General features: G+C 55.4%; 2 protein-coding genes and 1 long non-coding RNA gene across 4 annotated transcripts; all 3 read left to right on the plus strand.

The window, feature by feature from the left end:
* Positions 1-321: 321 nt before the first annotated feature.
* On the plus strand, positions 322-8,347 carry LOC108506886 (translation initiation factor IF-2-like). Its single transcript, XM_017834324.1, has 6 exons — positions 322-394; positions 742-906; positions 1,768-1,891; positions 2,215-2,287; positions 3,001-3,433; positions 7,956-8,347. The coding sequence occupies exons 1-6, from the start codon at positions 322-324 to the stop codon at positions 8,345-8,347; spliced, it is 1,260 nt and encodes a 419-aa protein (XP_017689813.1).
* Positions 8,348-8,422: 75 nt separating this feature from the next.
* On the plus strand, positions 8,423-16,999 carry AES (amino-terminal enhancer of split). 2 transcript variants are annotated; one of them, XM_017834481.1, is made up of 7 exons: positions 8,423-8,554; positions 8,896-8,993; positions 10,434-10,497; positions 12,368-12,412; positions 13,701-13,763; positions 15,062-15,136; positions 15,803-16,999. In XM_017834481.1, exons 1-7 carry the CDS (start codon positions 8,528-8,530, stop codon positions 16,022-16,024), a joined length of 594 nt encoding a protein of 197 aa, XP_017689970.1. In that variant the 5' UTR covers positions 8,423-8,527; the 3' UTR covers positions 16,025-16,999. The 2 variants fall into 2 exon arrangements, with proteins under 2 accessions (XP_017689970.1, XP_017689971.1); XM_017834482.1 differs by having other exon boundaries at positions 15,806-16,999.
* Positions 17,000-19,419: 2,420 nt separating this feature from the next.
* On the plus strand, positions 19,420-21,991 carry LOC108506969. The gene is made up of 3 exons (XR_001877916.1): positions 19,420-20,081; positions 20,512-20,643; positions 21,355-21,991. It is a non-coding gene; the product is annotated as an uncharacterized LOC108506969 (long non-coding RNA).
* Positions 21,992-22,378: the final 387 nt, after the last annotated feature.

Consider the following 22,378-nt stretch of genomic DNA (forward strand, 5'->3'; position numbering starts at 1 on the left):
GGCCCGGCCCGGCCCGGCCCCGCGCCCCTTTCCCTCCCCACCCTCCCTCCCTGCGCGGCGCCGGCCCGGCCCGGGCTCGTCCCGGCCCCGAGTGCTGCGGCCAGGCCCAGCGCCACTGCCACTGCCGCCGCTGCCGCCGCCGCCGCCGCCGCCGCCGCCGCTGCCGCTGCCGGCACCGCCGCCACCGCCCCCGCGCCCGCGCCGCTCCCGCCCGGCTGCGCCGCCGCTCCCTCCGCACGGCCCCACCGAGACACCGCCGAGCCGGCGCAACCCAACCCGCTGCCGCTGAAAACAAGCGCTGACTGACAGCAGTCGGCGCCAATGGGCGAGCGCGGCGAGCGGCGGGGCGGGCCCCGGCTGGCGGGACGTGGCGCCGCGGCCAATGGGAGCGCAGGTTTGGTTGGCCAAGCGCGGTGAGGGGAGGGCGCTTGGACGAGAGTTCCCAGAGCGGGGCGGGGCCGCTGGGCATTGTGGGAAGGTGGCGGACCGGGGGCTTTATGGTGGGGCGAGCAGGACTGGGTGCCTCCCGTGACCGCAGAGCCGCTGCCACCCCCCTGCCCTCCACGGGCCCATGGCCGGACCCCACTGGGCCTGTAGGGCCTTGGCGGCCTGTGATGCGACGGCGCAGGGCGGGCCCGGGCCCTGGACGATGCGGCTCCTCCCGCACCGCGCGGGGCACCCGTGGGTACCCGAGGCCAGGCAGGCCCGACCCTGAGTAGGAAGGACCTGTCTCAGCCATAGGCCCGCGGATCTGGCCAGCCTGGCCGCCTACAGCTGCGGCAGCCCTCGGTGCAAAGGAGGAGAAAGCCGAGGCCCTGCAGTGCCAGCCCAGCGCTCCCAAGCTGTGGCTGCTGCTGTCCCCTGACCACGAACCACTAGAGCCTGATGAGGACAGAGCCTGTCAGGGTGAGCTCTGTGGGTGCCACCTCAGAGGCCTTCCTCACTCTGCGTCTCTCCACACGGGGGGTCTCAGCGCTGGCTTTAACCTAGGTTTCCTCATTACTTCCCAGTAGGTCCCTGTTGACCTGTACCAGGTGCTCCAGCTGGCAGCCTGATACATCCCCTCCATGCCACATCCTTACGTTCATCCTTCTGCTGCCAGTGCATCTTTATCTGTCAGAGCAGCTCTCTGGGAACCTGCTTCCAGCAGAATACCTGCCATCTGGATTCCCCATACACACACCCCTCTTGCAAGCACCTGTGGCTGCACACCCATTGCCCTCCTTGCATGGCTGCCCAGGTCCCCCTGGCTCCATTTAAACCTGGTGCCAGTGTGCCCCAGCCAGCCATGTGCTCTCCACATAACCCTCCATACAGAAAGAAAGAACACTTGAAAATCAGAAGATTCTTGGCCAAATCATGCAGCAGCAGATGCTGCCAAAATCTACATGCTGCAGCTCCCATCTTCCTTTCAGACAGATGCCAGGGCTCCAGCTGTTGCAAACTGTACTGGGATGGCTGGGTACCCTGATGCAGCAGGGTCTCCTCCATCCCAGTCCAATGGATCTGTAAGTGCTGTAGTACATGCCTTTTGTTTCACATCTTTCCTCCCACAAGGAGGGGAGTAGGCAAAGCAAGACCTCTGCATATTCCATGCAGCAAGATAAACAGATACACCCTTAACTTTCCAAAGGAGAAGTCTCTTCCCACCTTTCTCTCCCCCTGCTTGTCATGCTTTCTCTTACTCCATCTGGTGTTGTTTCTTTGTCTGACTTTAAACTAACTGAACCACTCAGTTTTCCAAGTCTTTTTGTCTTCTCTTTGCAGGTGCTTCTGCTGGTATTTTGGAGTTCTTACAGACACCCAACACCCCACCCATTCTGTCTGTATTCTTGTTCCCACACCTCCTGGGCTGGGCTCACTCACCTTCCCACATCTACTCTGCCTATGGGTCTGTATCTAACCAGTCTTTTTGAAGGTCCAAAAAAGCATGATAGAGCTGTTATGTACCTGTCTTCATTGTTACCTGCCTGGCTTATTCTGTGGTTTGCCAGTCCCTACCTTGTGAGACAGAAACACAAGATACGCACAAACAACAGGTTCTGTTTTCCACTTAAATTCCACCTGCTCCTCTTATGTCTGTATTATTCTCATGAGCTGTTTGCCTCAATTAAAAGGAGATTCTAACCTTTTTTTATAAGTGGTTTGTCCATAGTTTGGCTTTTCACAGCATCAATACCTCCTATTCTTACGTTCTCTTACTTTCTCTTCCAGGTGCCCCGCAGCCAAGAGGACTGTTACTCTCTCATCACTGATCTCTATAACCCCTGCAACACTGCTCAGACAGGCAAGTCACTTTGACCTCTTTGCGTGTTCTCAGGCTGTGAGTACAACATAGTGTGTCTGGGGTGTGCTGAAGAGTTATCTAGTTGGGATTGCTGGGCTGCTTTGAACCAGGAGGCGCTATATGCTAGAAGCTATTGTTTTGGTTGTAGAAGGGAGCAGGCATTGCCAGCAGGTCAGGGATGTGATTCTGCTCCGCTCCTCAGCCTTGGTGAGGCATCACCTGCAGCACTGGGTCCAGTTTTGGGCTCCTCAGGACAAAACAGACACAGAGCTCCTGGAGTGGGTCCAGCAGAGGCTACAAAGATGGTGAGGGGAGTGGAGCATCTCTGTTATAAGGACAGGCTGAGGGAGCCGGGCCTGTTCAGCCTGGAGAACACCAAGAGGGGATCATATCAAAGTCCATAAGTATCTGAAGGGAGAGTGTCAAGAGGGTGAACCAGGCTCTGCTCAGTGGTACTGAGCAATAGGACGATGGGCAGAAACTGATGCACAGGAAGTTCCACCAGAACACGAGGAAGAACTTTTTACTGTGTGGGTGACCAAGCACTGGAATGGGTTACAGAGTCTCCTTCTCTGGAGATATTCAAAGGAGGAATGTGTCTGGACACAATCCTGAGTAACATGCTCAGGGCACCCAGCCTGAGCAGGGAGGTTGAACCAGATGAGCTCCACAGGTCCCTTCCAACCTGGTCTGTTCTGTGATTCTGTGTGCAGGGTGTGGCAGCTGCCCCATCCCAAGGAGCGGGATGGGAGTTGGGGGATCACACGCAGGCCCTAGTAGCTCACTCTCAGGAGTCTGGAGGAAAGACCAAGGCTCAGATCACACAGCAACGTCAAAACAAAGCGGGGAGCATCACCAGGGAGCGGAGGGGAGGAGGAGGAAGCATCTCTGCCAGCGATGAGAACGAGAGAGCACAGGCAGCGCGGGTGCTGCTGCCACCAAGCCTTTGCCCAGCGGACATTCCAGCCTCCCGGCTGAACCGTGTGGGGTCAGACTCGCGGCGAAACCGGGCCCCCCGAACAGCCCTTGGGGCCCCGTGGAGGCCGTTCCTGCTCCCAGCCGAGGTGCGGGGCGGAGGCGCGGCCGGACCCGGGCCGCGCTCGGCAGAGCAGCGGCAGCACGGGCACTGGATCCCCTGCACGCGGGGTCAGGCATCACCCACTGCTCTCTGGTTGCCGATGGGGACCGGGGACTGAGCTGCAGAGCAGGTGTCAAATGTTTCAGCCTCCCCCAAAATTAGTTTTACAAGCTCTTCAATTGTCTGTCACAGGAAGATGCCACAAAGAGATCTGAGTTCTCTGAAAAGTAGGGGAAAGGTACTGAGATCAAACATGCTGACAAATACAGCCTGTGACAGCAATTGCTGGATTAGTTTTTTTAAACCTTGTGTTTCACATCTGGTTTGTCATGGTGTTGTAGGTGGGCTCAGTGCGCAGTAAACTAGGATAACAAACCTACATTTTCCATGATCCTTTCATCCCCTAGGATCCCAAAGCACATCATTTAATTGCACTCAACCTGCACACAGATTTCATAAATAAAGAAATGATGAATTAGCATAGCTGCTGCAGCATTCACATGAGTTACTAAGACACAATCTCCTTCTGCAATCAATCCAGCCTCATGCTTCAGTGTTTGTCATAAATTGAGGTCAGGAAGAAATGTTCTCCCTACCTGGAGGAGCGCTGCTGAACTAGCCAAGTACAGAAAGACTCTCAAGGGTGTAGTAATCTGTCTTCCCTGTGCAAGTCTCAGAAATTGTTGCAAATATTCATTTGATGAAGCTCCCATGCAGTAGATGGACACTGATCCTGTACAGGAGCAGGAGGAATGTGGTGCAGGGTGGCCAGAGAGATTACCTGCCTCGCACAAGGCAGGAGGAAAGCCTGGATGATCCCTTTGACCTTAAAATTGCTATCTCACTCCTCCCTTTGTCCACCAAGGGAACGAGATGAGAGAGGTGAGAATCCTTGCCATGCCCACGGCACAAGTGGGCCTGGTCAAGAAGCCACTCCTTTGCCCATTCCAGCCCCTGTGGATCACTCCCACCATCAGACTCAGTCTGGACCTCATATGCAGAGGGATTTACATGCTGCTTCTGGAAAATACTTGTCCAAGGAACCTCCTCACGGCCAAAGTGCCAGTGGATTCCCCTGGACCTCCCGACCATGTTATAGCTCCAAATTTCCTGCTTGTCTCCCACCAAATGCCTCAGGGACACCACCCAGAGCTAAGTCCTTCTCTGAAGCTTGATACTGACCCAGCCCTGTCCAGGGAACATGCAGATTCAGGCATCCTTGCTATGTGCTTCCTAATCACAGCTCAGCTGCAAAATCCCTTTTCTACTTCCTGCAAGGAGTGTGAACTGTTCCTTGCACTTTGGCTGGTAAAAAGGATAATTACCCCTAATCAGTCTGCAGCAAAAACATAGGCCACAGCAGAAGGGAGGGGTGGGGGTCAGCCACCATGAGAAATGGAACCCAATTATTTCAAGTCACTGATAAAGTGGGATCACAAAAGGTAGAAACGTTTTACCAGCTGTAAAAAGCCTGCCCAGACCAAGGCTTTTCTTGGAGAAAGGCCCTTTCTGCCTATGAGTGATTCCTGGCTGTGCACATCCAGGGGCCGTTTCCCATTTTTCTTCTTGGTGAGGGTGGGGAATTTGGGCCAGTGCTGGGCAGTGACGGGGGGCGAGGGGCAGCTCTGTTGAATGGCACTGTGCACTGCCAGTGCCACGTTCGTGGGGCGGGCAGTGCTGGCTGCCATAGGTCCTCCTCACCTCCCTGCGAGCCTGTGCTGCCCGTGCAGCCCCAGTGCTCATCGCAGCTCTTTGCTGCTGCGGGGAGACCTGTGTGGCTCATAATGGCAGCAGGAGAGTTGGGAGGTGGTGAGGGAGAGGAGGAAACAGCCCCTTATGTGAAAAATACTGCAGAGGCAGATCGCTTGTAAATGACTCTCAGACCTGCCCAGCCCTTGCCTCGTGTCTGACTGATTGTATTATGCTCTCTGGAGAAAGTTTAATATAAAAAGCCAATAATCCCCATGATAAGAGGGGTGATAAGGGACAGTGTGGCCTCAGATCCCACTAGTGCTGACCTGGATGTGGCAGGGGGCCTTCCTCCTCACCCCCACCAGCCCTGGCCTCCCCAGCCCAGCCAGGCAGCATGGACCTGGCAGGGTTGCCGGTGGGCAGGAACTGCAGGCCAGAGCCAAACTGCAGGGCTGGGCAAAGCAGAAGCCAGCCCCACTGCTGGCAAAGAGGGGCTGGGGAAGCAGGGAGGGAGGAAGGGAGAAGTCTGTGAGCCCCAGTAGCGTGGCATGGAGCCAGCTGTGGCTAATAGCCCACAAGCTGCCAACCACTGTGCCTTATAAAATACCTCAGATGTCTGAATATGGGGTGGCAGTGGGGGATGACAAGCTGCAAACCCAGGCTTTGCATCCTGGAGAGGGACTGGGATTTGTAAGCAGGTGGCTAACAAATGTGGTATTGATGGCAGCTGAAGTTTAATGAGTTTGGTGAGTCTCAGCCCTGTTTCTACTGGAAAGAGTCCACAGCATTCAAACCACAACTGAGAAGCAAAGGAGGAATTGCTGGCTGAACCACCCCACCTCCAGTGGGGTCCTTGTCTGTGCCACCCTGAGGTGTGCAGCGCCTCAGAAAGCCTAAGCTCCTCAACTTGATTATGCAAAGCACCTGTGTATGTGGTCAGCTTTAGGTGATGGGACTCAAGCGAGGTCCTGAGGCTGTGGAGAAAGGAAAAAATCTTCCTTGTCTCAGGGCCTGAATTGCTGCTATGACTTTTTCATTTCTTCCTCTTTAATTCCAGGTAAAAGAGACAGTATTCTCAGGCAAAAAGCAGGATCTCAGAGCCTACATTTTCATTGTAATGACAGCGCGGATTTCACCTCGTGTCCAGAGCTTCAGAGAAGAAAATGTCTGTACAACTTCTCTCCTTGAATCAGTTCTGGAGTGGAATATAATATCTGAATAATTTACAAAGGCTCTTCATTATACAGATTTATTTTTGGCAGCTTTGTTAGACTGCTCCTTTTAGGAACTAATAGGAAGTTTTTCTGGTTCCATTAGGACATCCCTGTACAAATCCTTCCATCTGGGACCAGGGACTGGGACAGCTTATTGCTCCATTAGCAATGCAAAATATAAACTCCTGGTCCTTGGGTAACCAGGCTCCAGTCCAGTGGCCAGATGAGTAAGGATGTCCCTAAACCTGCCATCTCACAGGAAGTGGGAGCAATGGCAAGATCTTCCCTCTGTGGACAGGAGACCAGTATGGAGGCACAGGAGAGGTCTGGTCCTGCACCAGCTCCAAGCAGGAAGTTGCTCCTGCTTTCCAGCCAGACTGTATTGACCCCCACTGACACACATAGGCTACTGCCTGGGCAAGGCTAGAATTCCCCCTTCTTCAGATGCAGATGCATTCCTGGCTGGAAATAGGCCCATTAAAAAGTCATTTACCAGGCACAAGTGAGTTTGTGTTCCCCTGGATTGGGATTTGCCAAGATTATACCATAAATCAGTGTGTTTCCTGGAAGAATGTAAGGAGGGGAAAAAAAAAAAAAAAGATAAAATGGAACATTTTGTAGCCAACAGAAAAGCCAATAAAGGAACATTTCATTTCCTGCTTGGAATGGAGCAACTGCAAACTGCTGCAAGGGGAGGGATGGCAGTGCAGGGCAGTGTGAGCAGGGCACCCGTGCCTGCTCCAGGATGGGGGAAGAGGACAACAATGACCTGGTCTGGTCTCCTGCACACACTGACTACAAACTGCATCTCTCTGCCGTTGAACAGAGCCTGAGCTGGGGTGGCTCAGTTTCTCTACATGTAAAATGGGGGACCAGGAGGCCGGCCCGCTGGGGGAAGACTGTCTGCCCTGTTTTCCAACCTTTATTCTGTCGGGACACAAAGCCTGCCTGCACTATTAATAATCCTTGGCATGAAGCTGTCACAGTTTCCACTAATATGGAGATGCTGAAGTGAAAAAGCTACTGCACAACATGCAGGAGGTGTCACAATAACTCAGCTGCTATATTGTTCTCTTTAAAAATAAATACCACAACAGGCCAGCCCACATTGCTGGAGTCATGACGTGTGGGGTTTTATTTTTAATCAGAAAATTTACTGATTTTTAAAGATAGACACAGAGCAGCATCTGAATGTGATGAAAGTTGCCTGTGCGCTCTCACACACCAGCTATGTTCCTGCCTGTTATTCTCCGGATGGTTTCCAAGGACCTGATCCCGCCTCAGCACAGGCACATTTGTGTGTGTGGCTTTTCAAGTGGCCCCATGGCAACCAAGTCCTTTCAGAAATAAAGGTTGTGGCTGAATTCCCCATCTCACTGCTCTCTGTGGGGAGACAGTTGATCCCTCAGGACACAAATTGCAGGGTCCACTCCTCAGGCAGCAGATTTAGGACCAAACTTTGCATCCAGAGGAGAATACTCCGTTGCAGGTGAATTACCTTTCCTTTGCCTTCCTTCATGCTCAGCAAAAGCATTTCGCGCTGAAATAAAGCAAAACGAACCCCTGAGTAAAAAATACCCTGCCTGTTCTGCTCGGGGAAGGACGTCAAATGAGCTGCGAAGGGCGAGGAGCTTCATTGCCCGGCAAGGGCCCGTCTAGAGTCCTCGACCTGCTGCCGGGCCAGCCGGGCCCCGGGCCTGCCCCGCGAGCTCCGAGACCTGGCCCGGGCCAACGCCGCGGCCTCCGCCGGGCTCGGGGCTCGGGTCCTGCCTCGGCGGCGAGGAGCGGCCCGGGGAACGGGCCGAGGCACCGGGAGGGTGCAGTGGGCTGGGCAGGCCCGACCGGGGCGCGGGGAGACGTCGGCAGGGAGAAGCCCGTCCCGACCGCAGCGGGCAGGGCACGGACCGGCCCCAGGCCGGTGTCCGCGGCCGCCGACGCCGCGCGGCGGGGGCGGGGACCGGCGGGGGCGGAGGCGGCCGTGGGCCCGCCCGGCCCGGGGAGGCGGTGGCGGCGGTGGCAGGTGGTGCCGAGCAGCCGCAGGACGGAGCCGGAGCCGCAGCCGCCATTAGACAATAGGCGCCGGCGGCGGGAGCGGCGCGGGGCGAGCGGCGCGGCCGGGGCGGGGCGGCCGCGGGGCCGGGGTGGCCGGACCCGGCGCGGACAAAGGCGGCGGCGCGGGGAGCCGGGGCGGGAGCAGAAGCGGGCGGCGGCACCATCACCGGGCCGCTCCGTGCGGGGACCGAGCTGCAGCCTGACATGATGTTTCCACAAAGCCGGCACTCGGTACGACACGGCCGGGGCCGGAGCGGCCGCGGGGCGGGGCCGGGCACCGGCGGGGCCGCGGGACGGCGCGGGGGCCGCCCGGCCTCTCTTGGCGGCCCCGGCGGAGTCGAGGTGATCGAGCGCCTCCCGCCGCCGGCAGCGGGGGCCGTACCGAGGGGCGGCGGAGCCGGAGGCAGCGCCCGGAGAACGGGCCCCACGGGTGACCTTGGGCGCGTCCACGGCCCGAGCGCTGGGCCCCGCCGGGGGCTCAGCCCCCGGTGCGGCGGGAGCGGGGCGGACTCGGGGCGGGGGGGCCGGGCGGCCGCCGGCCCCAGCCCTAGCGCTGTCTCCTGTTGTTCAAGGGCTCCTCTCACCTGCCGCAGCAGCTGAAGTTCACGACCTCCGACTCCTGCGACCGCATCAAAGACGAGTTCCAGCTGCTGCAGGCCCAGTACCACAGGTACGTGCTCCCAGCGGGCCCGGGGCTGTCCCGCAGCTCTGCTGAGCTGGCCGGCGACGGCAGGAATCGCTGCGATTCTTCTGCTCGTTGCTTCACTGCGTGGACCGAATGAGAACACGGGGAGGGGACCCGGTCGCATAGCTTGGAACACCTTTGGCTGGAGGAGGACCTCGGGCAGGGGGTTAGTCATGTCCACATGGGAGCCCAGCGACGAGAACGCACATTCCCCTCTCCGGCCAAGGTCTTTCCTCCGAGCGCTGCTCAGCCAGGACTGCAGGGATGGTTGCCAGGCCTCCCGCCTCTTGCTGGGAGTTTTCCTCAGTTCTTATTGCTGGCTGCCATACTGAGACTGCAAATGCTGCAGGGAGCACTTAAATCCAAAAGCTTATGCTTTTCTCTGTGTGTATGCGTGTGCGTGTGTGTAAATATTTCTTCTGCCCCAAAAGCTGGCTTGAGACGATCTGTTACTTTGCGTGTGTGTGTCTGAAATAAACGTGATGCTCTTGTGTTAAAGTGACCGGGTGATGCCCTCTGCCACAGCCCCGTGTGTGCATTGCTGCCATGTGGTTGCAATGTCCCTCAGCCCAGGCTCTGCCTGCAGCCAAGTCACAAGTTTGTGGTGGTGTCATTCTGGCAGGAGCAGGCAGAAAAACTGCTGGGAAGTGGCCATTTCCTGGTGTCCCTGTGTCTTGGCAGTGCCATCGAGGGAGTAGGGCAGCCCAAGGAATGTGCCTGCTGAAAGACAAGGTTTCCCCTTACCCCACTCTTCCCCCTTGGACTTAATCTGCTTGAGAAGGAGCAGGTTTTGTGTAGGTGAAGCTGTTTCTTGTTTGAAACATAAAACCACAGCACATGCTGGCTGCAGTTGCTCTGTGGGTGAGTTGGAGTCTCATAAAACACTGGGAGCAGCGGCACATTCTCTGAAGAATTTAGGGGAAGAGGAAGAATCCTTCCTTCTGGAGGGATGTGCTGCACTTCGGCCTCCCCCCCACCATCCAGAAGCGGGGCTGGCTTTGGTTTTGATGTTATATTGGAGCATCCCTTGAGTGCTGCAGACAGGCCTGTGCCAGAAGCCATCCCCACCAGTGATCCAGTGAGGAATGGCAAACACCTCCCTGGGCAGCCAGCTCTGCTGCCCAGCACTCTCCTTCCTGTGGAACAAATTTGCCTGAGGGCAGTCAGTGTTCAGCTGGCGGATAGCCCCGTGTCCTTCTCCTGAGTGTGTGTTGGTGGGACTCCAGCTGGGAAGGTGGGAGCAGGCTCTGTGCAGTCACTGCTGTGCACAGCGTGGCCCAGCTTTGGCTGCCGTTTGAAGTCCAGATAGTGATGTCCAAGGAGCCAGCCTGGCCAGGATGAGGCCGTGCAGGAAGCAGCTGCTCTGTAGCAATCAACTCTCTCACCTCCTGTTTGTGGTTTTCTTACTGTGTTCTGGCTTTTCAGCTTGAAGTTGGAATGTGACAAACTAGCCAGTGAGAAATCGGAGATGCAGCGTCACTACGTCATGGTAAGGACCAGCCCTGGATGCCAAGAGCGTGTGGGTGGCGACTCCGGCTCGAGCAGGTGCCAGTGCCTGGGCTCTGCCTGGCAGGGAGCCTGTGCCCCGCAGAGCCCCGGGGCTCTCAGCAGGGCTGGCATTGGCTTTTCTGAAAATGGGGCTGTTCTTTATTTTGTGGTGGCTGCAGGAAGTGGATTGTCAAAATGTGGGGAAGTATCAGAGGATATTTTGATGTAGAAAACTGAGCCCAGTAGCTGACTGCGTGATGGGTCCTTGGCCTTGCTCCCTGCGCCCAGGGGAAGTGACAGCTCTTACAGACCTGCGAATGGGTTGCAAGGTGCTGGTGTGCAGGCATCTGGATACTCTGGGAGGATGACAGCCAATGAGAGACAAAGCAGTGCTCCAAAAAAGCTGGGAAACCCCACAATCCTGGTGGGATGTTGGAAACAGAAACCAGCTTCTGTGCAAGAGCGAAACCCTGTGCACCTTCTGGTGACCCCACAGCCTTGCAGAGCCGTGGTGCTGAGTGCTGGCGTGTCTCTCCAGCACGCGTGTCCCAGCGCAGAATGTGCAAATCCTGGGGCAGTGCCTGGTAAAGGCATGAGACATGGTGCCATGTGCAGGCAGCAGGCTTAGCTGTGGCTTTCCAAAGAGAAATCTGCCAGGAAACAGCTGTGTTCTGGTAGGCAGGGTGACGGTTTGCCTGCCAGGTAATACTTCTGGAACGGCCCTTGTAGCAGAAAGGAGGGATGCCAGGCAGGACTGTGGTCTCTTCCTTTCCTATCATAGAGTTAGCAGGAGGCTGTGATATTGTCCATGAAGATGAACTGGTGCCTGCTTGCCAGCTGCTGCACCTACCCTGGAAGGAAGAGATAAGATGTAGAAATTAATATAGCAGCACCTCAGAGTGGAGTTAGGACTTTAAAACCAGAAATAAGGGAGCTGGCCCCTCCATCCTCCTGTACAGCCTGTGTGCCCAGACTCTGAGGCTGTGGGGAGCAAGGTGTGCTTGGGGCTGGGGACAAGGAGAAGAGGTCACAGCTTTCCTTGCATATTAAATGGGAAAGTCCGCCCCATTCTCACTGGTAAACAATTACTTCTGGGGCCTTGCAGTCTGCATGGAGACCCTCATCTCCAGATGTGGCTGAGATATATTTTGTCCCCTTAATACTAACAGTCACCAGAACTGATTCAGGTTCCCAGCAGCAGCAGAGGGGAAGGGCTGTTACTCGTGGTGCAGTGCTCAAGGCTTTGCAGGCACAGGAGCTCCTGCCTCATCTGCGTGGCTGAGCTGCGGGGCTCTCAGCAGGGCTGGCATTGGCTTTTCTGAAAATGGGGCTGTTCTTTATTTTGTGGTGGCTGCATGCATCTTGCTAGATGAAGTCCAGTTGTGATCTCTTCTATTTGCTGCTGAAGCAGCCATGCGGGCTTTAGGGTACTGGCCAGGCAAAGCTTGCAGACTCAGCCTCCCTCTGTTTTGACTGTGGATATAGAAGTCTGTGGAGCCACGAGGCTTTTTCCGGATTTGATGTAGCATTGCAACTCTCACCTTGATGCAGACTGTGGAAAGTTGTCTGTGAGGGGCCCAGCTGGCAAGTCTCCAGGTCTCTGTCTGCAGCAGCATGAGGCTGGAGCAGGGTGGGCAGGGACCACCTGGGCTCAGGGCTCTGCTTTAGAGCTGGAGGGGATCTCTGTGCATGCCTCCTGCTGTCTTTGTTTCCCAGGGCTGGCCTCTGCTCTCCTTCCATCCATGCCCAGCTTTTGTAGAAGACCCTGCCAGAAATGCAGTGGTAGCTCCCGGCACTGCTGTATGGAGCCATTTTACCTGGTGGAGACTTGACTTACAATTTGTTTTGTTCTCTTCTCTCCTGTTCTACAGTACTATGAGATGTCCTATGGGCTGAATATTGAAATGCACAAACAGGTAGGGGAAAAAGCATTTCCAAGTGCTCTAATTCCTGGGGAAGGTGGTTGTCTGTTGCATGTTGCTCCCTGTCACTTCAGTGGTATTTCAGGAACTAGAAATGCCATGAGCCTGTAAAATGTCAGAGCTGCCTTTGAAATGCAGGGGCCCCCCACCTCTCAGGATCACAGTGCTGGACTGAGAGCTCTCACCCTGGGCTCTGGGCACCCTGTGGTTCTGCTCAGGGCCTGAACAGGTATTAAGGCATCAGACAGGGCAGTGCAGGCAGGATCTGGAGCTGTGGCTTGGAGACTGTGCGGCAGCTTGGATAAGTTTGCTCATTACCCTCACTGATGGTTAAGTTGTTAATTACCCTCAGTGAGTAATTACCTGTGGTATTAACAACATGAGCCTCCTCTGAGCCTGTCTCTCTCTGGCTCCAGCTCCAGTCACAAAGTTGGCTGCATGTCATGACTCAGTTATAAGCCTCTTAGCACAGTTCTGCTCCCCACAAAGGCACTTGGTGCTTCTGATCTCATTGCCCTTGTTGCTAAGCCCAGGAGACTGGCTTTCCTGGGAAAACCTGCATCTTGTTGAAGAATCTGAGCCACAAATCCTCACTGCTGTCCCGTGAGTGTCTCCCAGCCTAGTCTGCTTCCCTGTGGTGCTGGTGGGGTCCCCTCCGCTGTTTTTGGTGTGTGCCTAAACTCTTTGGCTCTGTATTTCTTTTGATGCCACTGGAAAATGATTTGCAAAGGACTGGTAGCTTCACTATTTGCCAGGAGGAAAGCATTTAATACCCCAGAACTTGCCATTGCTTGTGTGAGGGTAGTGAGGAAGCTGCCCAGCCCCTCTGGTCTCCCTGAGTAGCCCCAGTCCAGCAGCTCAGCTGCAGGGAGGAGGAGTCTGAGGAGGGATTTTGATGGAAGCAGCACATGTGTCTGTCTGTATCTACATGGCAAATGTAACTCAACACATCCCCACCTGGGTCTATAGTAAGTTTCCTACCTAGTTGCCCCCGATTTGTTAAATGAAAGTCAGAGACCTGGAGAAGAAAGAGAATATTGAATATTTGCTTTTTGCAGACAGCAGCATCAATTCATTTAACTGTACAGGGAGGTGCCTCAGGGGTGAGGTGACCCCCATGGCACCAGAACGCTGCCAGCATCTTTCTGAGGAGAGGACGTTTTCTTAGGGCCATTTGGTGACTCAGGACTGGGCTGGGGAGGAGGAAGGTGGGGAAGCTGGTGCTGTGGGTGCTCAGTCCCGAGCTGCCTGACCTTTCCTCTCCGTTCTTCCCACCTTTTAGGCTGAAATTGTCAAGAGGCTAAATGGGATTTGTGCACAGGTTCTGCCCTACCTTTCACAAGAGGTGAGTTCCCCAGCTTGGAGGTGTGTTGGCAGAGGGGAGTAGAGGCCCCTGTTCTGCTGCAGCCAACGAGGTGTCACAGCCCTCTGGCACAGGCAGCTCCCCACCCCTGGTCTAGGAAACCTCATTGCTTGCTCTCTGTCCCTGCACAGGGACCAGCCCTTCAAGGCAGTTTTGGCTCCTCGAGCGCTGTGTGGTGGGTAATGTGCCTGTCTGTCCCTTTTGTGGTGGCTGTGGACAAAGATGGGCTCTGGTCTCTCCTACCTGTGGTTCCTGGGTACGACGCTTAAAAAAATACCTCCGTGTGGCTCCTTGAGATCTGATTTCTCTGCCTCGTTAATTAATGCTGCTGATGGGCTCCTCCCACTCCCCTTAGAAATTAACGAAGGGGGGGGGGGCACGTTGGGAGTTGTTGCCTGAGGCAAGGGGAAGATGAAAGACCTCTAATGCTGTATCTTTCCATCTCCCCATGGAGGCTGAGCTCTGGGCAGTTCCCCTGGCAATTTGGTCGGGACTAGTTGGGGATGGAGGCTTCTTGCTTGGGGTCAATGATGGACTTGGGGCACAGGCTCTGTTTTTCCCACCCACCTGTTCTTGGGAAGGACAAAGTGGCCTGCTGATCAGATCAGAGCTGCCTAATAACTAAGCCACAACTAAACCTTTTGCATCTTAATGCAATCCCTACCCTGTCCTGCTGCCAAAATGGAAAGAAAAATCCCCTTGCTAGAGTGCAGTGGACAGGCCTGGTGCTGAGACCTTGTGCTCTCCAATGAGAAAGTACAGTTGTCCTTTATAATTTTTAAGTACATGATACAGCCATTTTTCCTGCCTGTGTTTGGAGCACCCAGTTGCTGCAGTTGGGATATGGGATGTGTCCCAAGGACTAGGGAGCTTCCCAAGCGCTTCTGCTTTTATGACTCGTTTTGTTTGTTAGAGGGTCTGTGTAGGTGAAGGGCGGCAGGATGAGAGATGTTGCCCACCTTGGAGCCCTTCTGGCCAAGGATTGCTGGGCCTCTGCAGAGCAGGACGAGGGTGGGAGTAGAAGGGGACCTGCTTAACCCTGTGGTGAGGAAATGGATGAGACAAATGTGGTTCTTTCCCTGCTCCTTGCTGCCATGGGCCTCAGTGTGAGGCCCTTGTCATGGGTGAAGTATGTGCAGGTGTCTCCAGCTGTGGGGGTAACCAGCCTGTCCTGACATGACACCTCAGTGTGAGCAGCACGTACATGTGTGTGAGACCCCTGTTCTGCTTTCCAGTGGCACTGGAAATGACCCTGAATTCCTCTGTTTTCTCCACACCAGCATCAGCAGCAAGTCCTGGGAGCCATTGAACGAGCTAAGCAGGTTACGGCACCAGAACTGAACTCCATCATCCGTGTACGTGATGCATGTTTAGTTTGGGTTCAGAGGGATGGGAGTTGGTATCTTTGACCTTTGAGACGGAGCTGGGCCATGGAGTGGTGACCTGGGGATGTATCTGGCCTGCTGGGAGCAGGCTGTGCTGTGCACAGTGCTGCAGCTGCAGCAGGACAAGGCTGCAGGTGCTGGGCTGGCTGTGCTGGAACAGGGCTGGTTCCATCCAGGCTTGCTGTGACCGAGGCCATGGGTTTGCAGGGGAGCAGGGATCTCTCCTCTGTCTCAGCAGGGTGCAAGGAGAGGAGCTTTGGTTTTGAGCAGGAACCGAAGCAGCTCCTTGGCGTGAAAACACCATCTGCTCTTGGTCAAGGTTGTGAAGGCTTTAACTGCATCCTTGGAACAAGCTAGAGTCTGATGCCAGATGTCCTGTGGCGTAGGGGCTGTGTGTTGTGCTGGGGACACACTGTTGAGTCTTCTCTTGAGGGTGTCACAGCCCCAGGACTCTAGAATCTCTTTTCCCACCTGCCCTGAGGCTGCGATACTCTCCAGGACCCTGAGGTCTCTGGTTTAAGCTTGATTTCTGGCACGGTGTGTTTGGGCATTCCAGGACCTTAGGTTGGGGTCCAAGTGCACTCAAAATGACAATATCCCTGTTCTGTCTTTCTGTCTGTCCATCATTCTCTACAGCAGCAGCTTCAAGCTCACCAGCTGTCGCAGCTCCAAGCCCTTGCTCTGCCTCTGACTCCACTCCCCGTGGGCCTCCAGCCCCCATCCCTCCCTGCTGTCAGTGCCGGCACTGGGCTCCTCTCACTCTCGGCCCTGGGCTCTCAGGCTCACCTCTCCAAGGAGGACAAGAATGGCCATGACGGGGATGCCCACCAAGATGATGATGGGGAGAAATCGGATTAGAGGGGCTGGGGGGAGGGGGCCGTCTGGGGAGAGGGGGTGGGTTAATGCAAGATGCAGTATCTCTCTCTAGTTGCTGTGCAGCAGAATTGCGGAGACTTGTGTTTGGTGGCAGCTTGCCAGGCCTGTTCCCATGGGCAGCAGGGCCTGGCCGATGCCCCCACCGCCATCCCCACGGGCAGGCTGCTGCACAGCAATGCAAGCGCCATAGCAGTAACCATGTGGCCGATCATGCTCTCCCTGTGCCCAGCCTGGCTTCCCTGTCCCTCCTCCCACCCTGTCATAGAGCCAAGCCAGAGCCTGGCTTGGGCTGCTCTGGGGCCACTTGCCCCCCTGGCTGTCCCAGCTCCTCGGTGCCATGTGGCTCCCCTCTGCCCGCTGCTCCCCCCTCGGTATTTAAAGATTGCCCCTTGATCCTAAAAGTTCTGCACAACTCCCTGCTGGGATCCCTGGCCCAGAACAATCTCCTCCCTCCCCAGGTGCTCTTGGTCTCGTTGCATCGCCCTGGCCCTGTCTCCCCCACACCCCTCCTGCACTAATACCAGGCTGGCGCCTTGCTGTTCTGCATGTACCTGTTCTTAACCATCTCTGGCTGCCAGGGTTTGGCCCTGGGCTGGAGGGGGAGCCTGTGCCACCTGCTCCCCCTCAGCACAGCACTCAGTTTTGGAGCCCAGGCAGCTGGGCAGAGGGGCAGGCAGACCGAGAGCCTTCCCTGGCCTCCCCCTCCCTGTGCCCCTGCCCTGTGTAGAGGATACAGCAGCTTTCTCTGTTCTTATCCGTGCGCTAGCGTGTCTTCTTAAAAAACAAAAATGGAAAAAAAATAATCTGGTGTTTGTATATAGTCCTTTAGAAAGATCTTGTTTTGCTTTTTGTGTTTAATCACTTGACCTATAATAAGAGGAACTGAAAATGCTGTATCAAGGACGTACAAGCTGTGCCTTTCAAATAAAGAAATAAGAAGGTTGGTTAAAACTGTGACTTGCTGCCACTTTCTTGCTGCCTTTGGTAGGACTTTACTTCCCTCCTTCTCCTGTTCCTCCAGATAGGGAAATCAGTTGGGGAGAACAGTTAGTTTTGCTGGTTCACCTTGGACTCTGCTTTGGTTTCCATGTGTGTTGTGGGAGGTGTCTGGGAGGAGCAGCCCCTCTCCTCCAGATGGTAGCGTATCCCAGACTATTCCCTGCCTCGCTTGTTGGATGCACTGCTCTCAGCCAGGAGGAGCAGGGTTAACCCCTAGCTCTGGCTTCTTTCCCACTCTTGTCTTGTAAGGGGCTGGTGGAATGGGACCGTCTTTGTAGCCTGCATCCTGCCCTGGGACACCATCCCTCCCCAGCAGGCACCCCTGCGGAGTTGTGCCATAGCTGGAGTCTGCTGGAGCCGGGGCAAGGAGGATGCCCAGGGAAGGCCAGAACAAACTGGAGTGCAGGGTGAAAGCAGGGGTTGGTGAAAGGGACTGGGGGCTCTCCGGAAGAAAAGCAGGGAAGTCCAGGGCAAAACTCCCTGAAAGTCTAACAGCTCTGTACTTGGAGCAGGAGCAGCATGGTTTGGTAACATATGTGATGGTCCCTGTAGGCTGCCACAACTCTGCTCTGTGTGTGCATAATTCATTTTTCCTGTGGGCACAGAGGATAAGCTGCTTCTGTGGCACTTGGCCCCTCTGGAAAATCTGGCCTGCAATGCCTTGGGGCTGAGATTGCTGTCATGGAATTGGCTCTTGATAATTAGAGCTGTCCTCTGGCTCCAGAGCCTGTTCCACTCTGATAACATCTTCCCCTTGGTATCTCTCAGGCCAGCTGGAGTGGGAAAATTTCCTTCCCCTGGGAAGGAAGCTGTGGGGTCTTTGTTCACCCGGCTGAGGTATAGAGGGGCTGGTGGGTTACAGAGCCTGTGGGCAGCACTAGGGCTTGACAATGTGGCTGTTATCTGGCTGTGATGCCTGATCAGCCTAATCCAAGCTGGGGATGGCTGAGGCAGGGTGCCCAGCATGGGCTTGCAAGGGACAGGGGTCTGTGAAGGAGCACAGCTCTGGAGGTGGTCACTGAACTCTAGCTGCTGGCTCAGGCTCTTGCGGGGGGGGGGTCTCAGCCCTGTCCCCTGCCAAACTGGGCACTCAATGCTCCTGGTGCTGCCCTGGGGCAGATCCAGAGCTCAGATCCCCTCTCTGTGAATAACAGAGCTGGTGCTGTGTGGCAGGCGCTGGTCTGACCCCACTGCACTTGTGGGGCTGCAGCACCAGGCAGACCACTCCAACCTGCCCTGCTTGGGAGTTGCTGGAACGCTGCCAGTCAGTACAGTCTGACCCTGTGGTCCTGCAGCTCATCTGAGGGCCTCGCTGACACCGAGCAAGCAGGTTTCTGATGTGAAAGGCCAACACAGCTTCAGGCTTTGGGCTGGGGCTGCTGCAATGGACAGTTCCTAAAACCATCTCTGCTCTATCAGTGCTGCAAAATCTGCCAGGAGCTGTGGCTGCAGGAGGCTGGAGCTTTTCCAGTGCTTTCACCTCGAGGTCAGTGGTTCAAATTCAGCCTGGGGGTAGGGAGCACCATAAGTGGATGTTACTCCTGATAGATATGCAAGAGAGGAGGATTTAGGAGAAATTGGTCTGGGCCATTTTCAGGAACAGACATCCCTCTTGTTAGAGCTAATTAGGGGCCTCAATTCCGTTGGCAAGGGGGTTGGACAAACCACGAGGCTGCTGAGGCCAGGGAGCTGCTCCACACTGGGTTGTGGGTATCTTCTTGCTCCCTGTGGGAGACTAACCCTTTATAAAGACAGAACTTTTGGGCCTTCCAAATCCCTTGCACATCCCAGCAGATGTTGAGCTGAACCTTGTGCTCCACTCCTGCTTCTCTTAATGCTTCATTCCCCAAAGTGTTTCTCTGGGTGGTGGGAGGCACCCTGATATCCCATCCCACTGATGAGCAGTGCTGTGGCTCCCCATGCTTCCAGCCTGGCTCTGTTAGCCACTGCTTCATTTGCCAGCGGGATTTCCACAGGAAATCATTTCATAGGGCACCTTACCAGATTTGGGCTCCAATCTAATTGCATACCAAAATCTGGAAATCTAACAAATACCAACAGCAAAAAAAAAGGGTTACAAATATCTCCCTCATGACTCTCCCAGTAGCTGCAGACTTGAGGAAACAGCTTCTCTCCTTCCAAACAGGCTGCTCTGCCTTGTAACCCCTCTGGAGCCAGAAGCTCCTCTCCTGCCCTGCAGAACAGCTCAGTGCTTGCAGGGGTGCAGCTGACATAGGACCTCCAAAACTGCTCAGAGATGGTTTGATTCTCACTCTTGGCAGAGAAACCCTTTCTCTTTGTGTTCGAGAGGTCATGATGCACGAGTGGGAGAGGGATACAGGCCGACAGTCTGAGAACCAGCCCTGCTGGCACCAGGATCCTTGGAAAAACTCAGCAAAGCCCTGGCTCATTAAAGGGAGATAGAGAGCGACAGTGACAGCCACTGTCCTGCTGCCCATAGAGCTTTGCTGTTGTGGACAGAGAGCTGGTGAGAGTAGGGGCAGGATGCCATCCAGCAGTGCTCAATGCCCTGAGACCACCAAACAGCTGCACAGCATTTAGCCCAGGCTTGACATCAGTTCCTGCTCACAGCTGCCAGGGGCTTGGCAAAACTCTGCTGTCACCCATCTTCTCCCTTCCACCCGCCTGTCACTGGAGGGGTCATAAACTGGCATCCTTCCTTCTCCATGAAATGAGCAGATGCCAGTTTTTTACTGGGTGAAGGAGGCTTCCACACCTGTTTGGGTCCATCTCCTTCTGGTCCTTCCCATAGGACAGAATCCCCCAGCCCCCTGTTGCCTGTGGCAGTAGTAGGAATCAGAATCTCCTCTGCCACATCCCACTCCTGCTCTCGCCTTTCTCATTTTTCAGCACAGCTTTGCTTGAAACAGTGGCACAGCCTGCAAGCCAGGAATGGTGGTGGAGCAAGGCCTCCTTCCCAATTCATCACTAATGCAGGAACGTCAAGCCCTTTCTGGCTGCAGTGAGCACCAGATAAAAGCTAAAAGAGGCATCAATAATTAAGAACCACTCAGAGCTGGTAAGTGCAAAATACAGATCGAAGCCAGTGCCAGAGATCAGAGTCTGTCAGCTGCTGGGTTGCTCTGAGGGCTCCCACTTCTCTTTTGCAGGCATCCCCCAGTCCACAGCCCCCAGGGTGACAAGGTGTCCCTGGCACCAGGGGGGGCACAAGGGACTGCAGGGAAGAGTGATGCACGGGAGGGGCCCTGCCTGGGCATGGTAGGAGGGAGCTGGGCTCCTGCCTGTCCCCAGGGGCTCTGGGGACATGTGGCTTTGGAGAGTGAATGCCAGTACTGGGGGCTCGGGGATGGGTACCTGCGGGCTGGTCCTGGGAGCATGGATCAGGGCACTGAAGAACCTTGATTTCTAGTACAGCTTAGGCTTAGCTCCCACCACCTTGATGCCAGGTCCTGTCCTCAGTTTCCCTTCTCATCTCATTTTCATTCTAGGACAGACTCCAGCCAGGATGAGGCCCCTCTTTGTGCCAGATACTGGTATACATGGCCTGGGAAATTCATGTTGTCTGAGGGTTCCATGAACTTGTCCCTGCTGAATTCAAGGCTCCTCATTCAAGTATCCAAGTGAGGAGCTGAAAACAGGATGGTTTGGAAATGATGGGTGGCTGCAGGGGAGCCCGGGCCACCCTCAGCATCTCTGAGAAACACAATGGGTTCTGCCCTTGACCATCCACTCTAGAGATGTGGTGGGAGCAGGAGGCTGCGCCTGGGGAGAGGAATGGCTCAACCCACAGCACAGAGTTGGGAGAGAGCTGGGGCAGCCCTTGCTGTCAAGGACAGGAGGCTGTGTGTTCCCCTGCCCTAGGCTGGCGCTTGGGAAGGAAGCTGAAAGGTAAAATCATTAGGGTAATTCCAGCAGCAGCAACCTGCTTTGCTTGGATCCAGATTCAAATGGAGCTCCTGGGTGTCCAAAGCCCAGGTTGGTTTGATTTCTCTGCTGGTTATAAACAGAAGGGCTGTTTACACCACTTGCCTCTTGATCCTGGCCTGGATTTCAAACGCCTTCGTCCTTTGGGGCTATTCCAGGCATTGCCGCTACCAGGCACGAGCGCGGCTGCTGCGGGAGGGGGCCGGGCCTCAGCTCAGCGTCCTCAGCAGTGGTGGGTCTGGGCCGTGTCTGCTGCCCTGCACCTTGTCCCTGTGCCAGGGGGAGCAGCGGGACCAGCTCCCCTTGCTGCTGCTCCTGGAGGCCTGGGGATGCCAAGGGTTAACTGCTGTTGATTTCTCCCCAGTCCAAGCACTGGGAGCTGAAGCGAATTAATCTCTGGGTTACAGGCTGTGCTGCTCCAGGGCCCATGTCAATCAGTAATGGAGGGCGAGCAAGACATGTGTGACATCCATCACTCCAGAGCTGCCTGTTCCAGGTTTACCTGTGTCACTCTCCGAGACGGAAGAGCAGAGAAACTGCCTAGGGAAAACTGGCAATTTTTGGTGAGGAGTTTTGAAAAATGTGCAAAGCGTCTTCTCAGTCTCTCCTTCCCTTGAAACACAATCTGAAGTGTTTCCAGCTTTTGAAAAACACTTTCCTTAAATAAAACCCCCACAACTCTCCCAATAAGGCAACAAACAAAAAAAACCTCTAAAACTTTACATTTGAATTAAAATATGTATATTCATATGTGCAGATATATGATGCACACACAGAGACATGTATGTGGGAGGGTTTTAGGGGGCTTTGGAGCTAGTGCCGGGCTGGTGTCCATCCCTGCCTGTGTCACCGGACCTACCCAGTGAACATCTGTGGCCAGGGAAGGTAAACGGGCAAGTGCTGGGGCTGAGAGTCTGGGGCCAACCTGGCAGGGGAAACAGGGGATGACATGGAGGCAAGAGGAGGGAGAGCCTCCTGTGCCCACCACCTTGCCCCTGCCCCTGCCGCCAGCATGCAGCAAGTAAATAACAAAATGAATAAAAGATTAAGATGAAATTCGAAGCATTAAATATTTAACCTTGTGCTTGCCTGTGCAGTGCCCAGGTACAGCTGGGTCCTGCAATATTTAAGGGTTCTTCACTCGCCTTTACCGCCCTCGAGTGCGAGGACTGCACAGCAGCTGCAGCTGGAGAGTCCCGCGGGACAGGGAAGGGACCCTCGGCGAGTTCCCCTCCGGAAGCTCCCGGGACTCTGCGGGGCAGAGCGGAGCATCCTCCCCGCGCCCCCCGGGCCAGGGCAGCCCCAGGGCAGCCGAGCCCCGCGGCTGCGGCAGCTCCGCTCCCGCCCGAGCCGCAGCCCCACCGCCCCACGTTACTTTGAGTGGCAGCTGGCGGCAGCCGCAAGGCCTCGTGGGCCGCGCAGTCCACCCTC

The sequence above is a fragment of the Lepidothrix coronata genome, unplaced genomic scaffold, assembly GCF_001604755.1.
Source record: "Lepidothrix coronata isolate B3197 unplaced genomic scaffold, Lepidothrix_coronata-1.0 Scaffold233, whole genome shotgun sequence".
Classification (NCBI taxonomy): domain Eukaryota; kingdom Metazoa; phylum Chordata; class Aves; order Passeriformes; family Pipridae; genus Lepidothrix; species Lepidothrix coronata.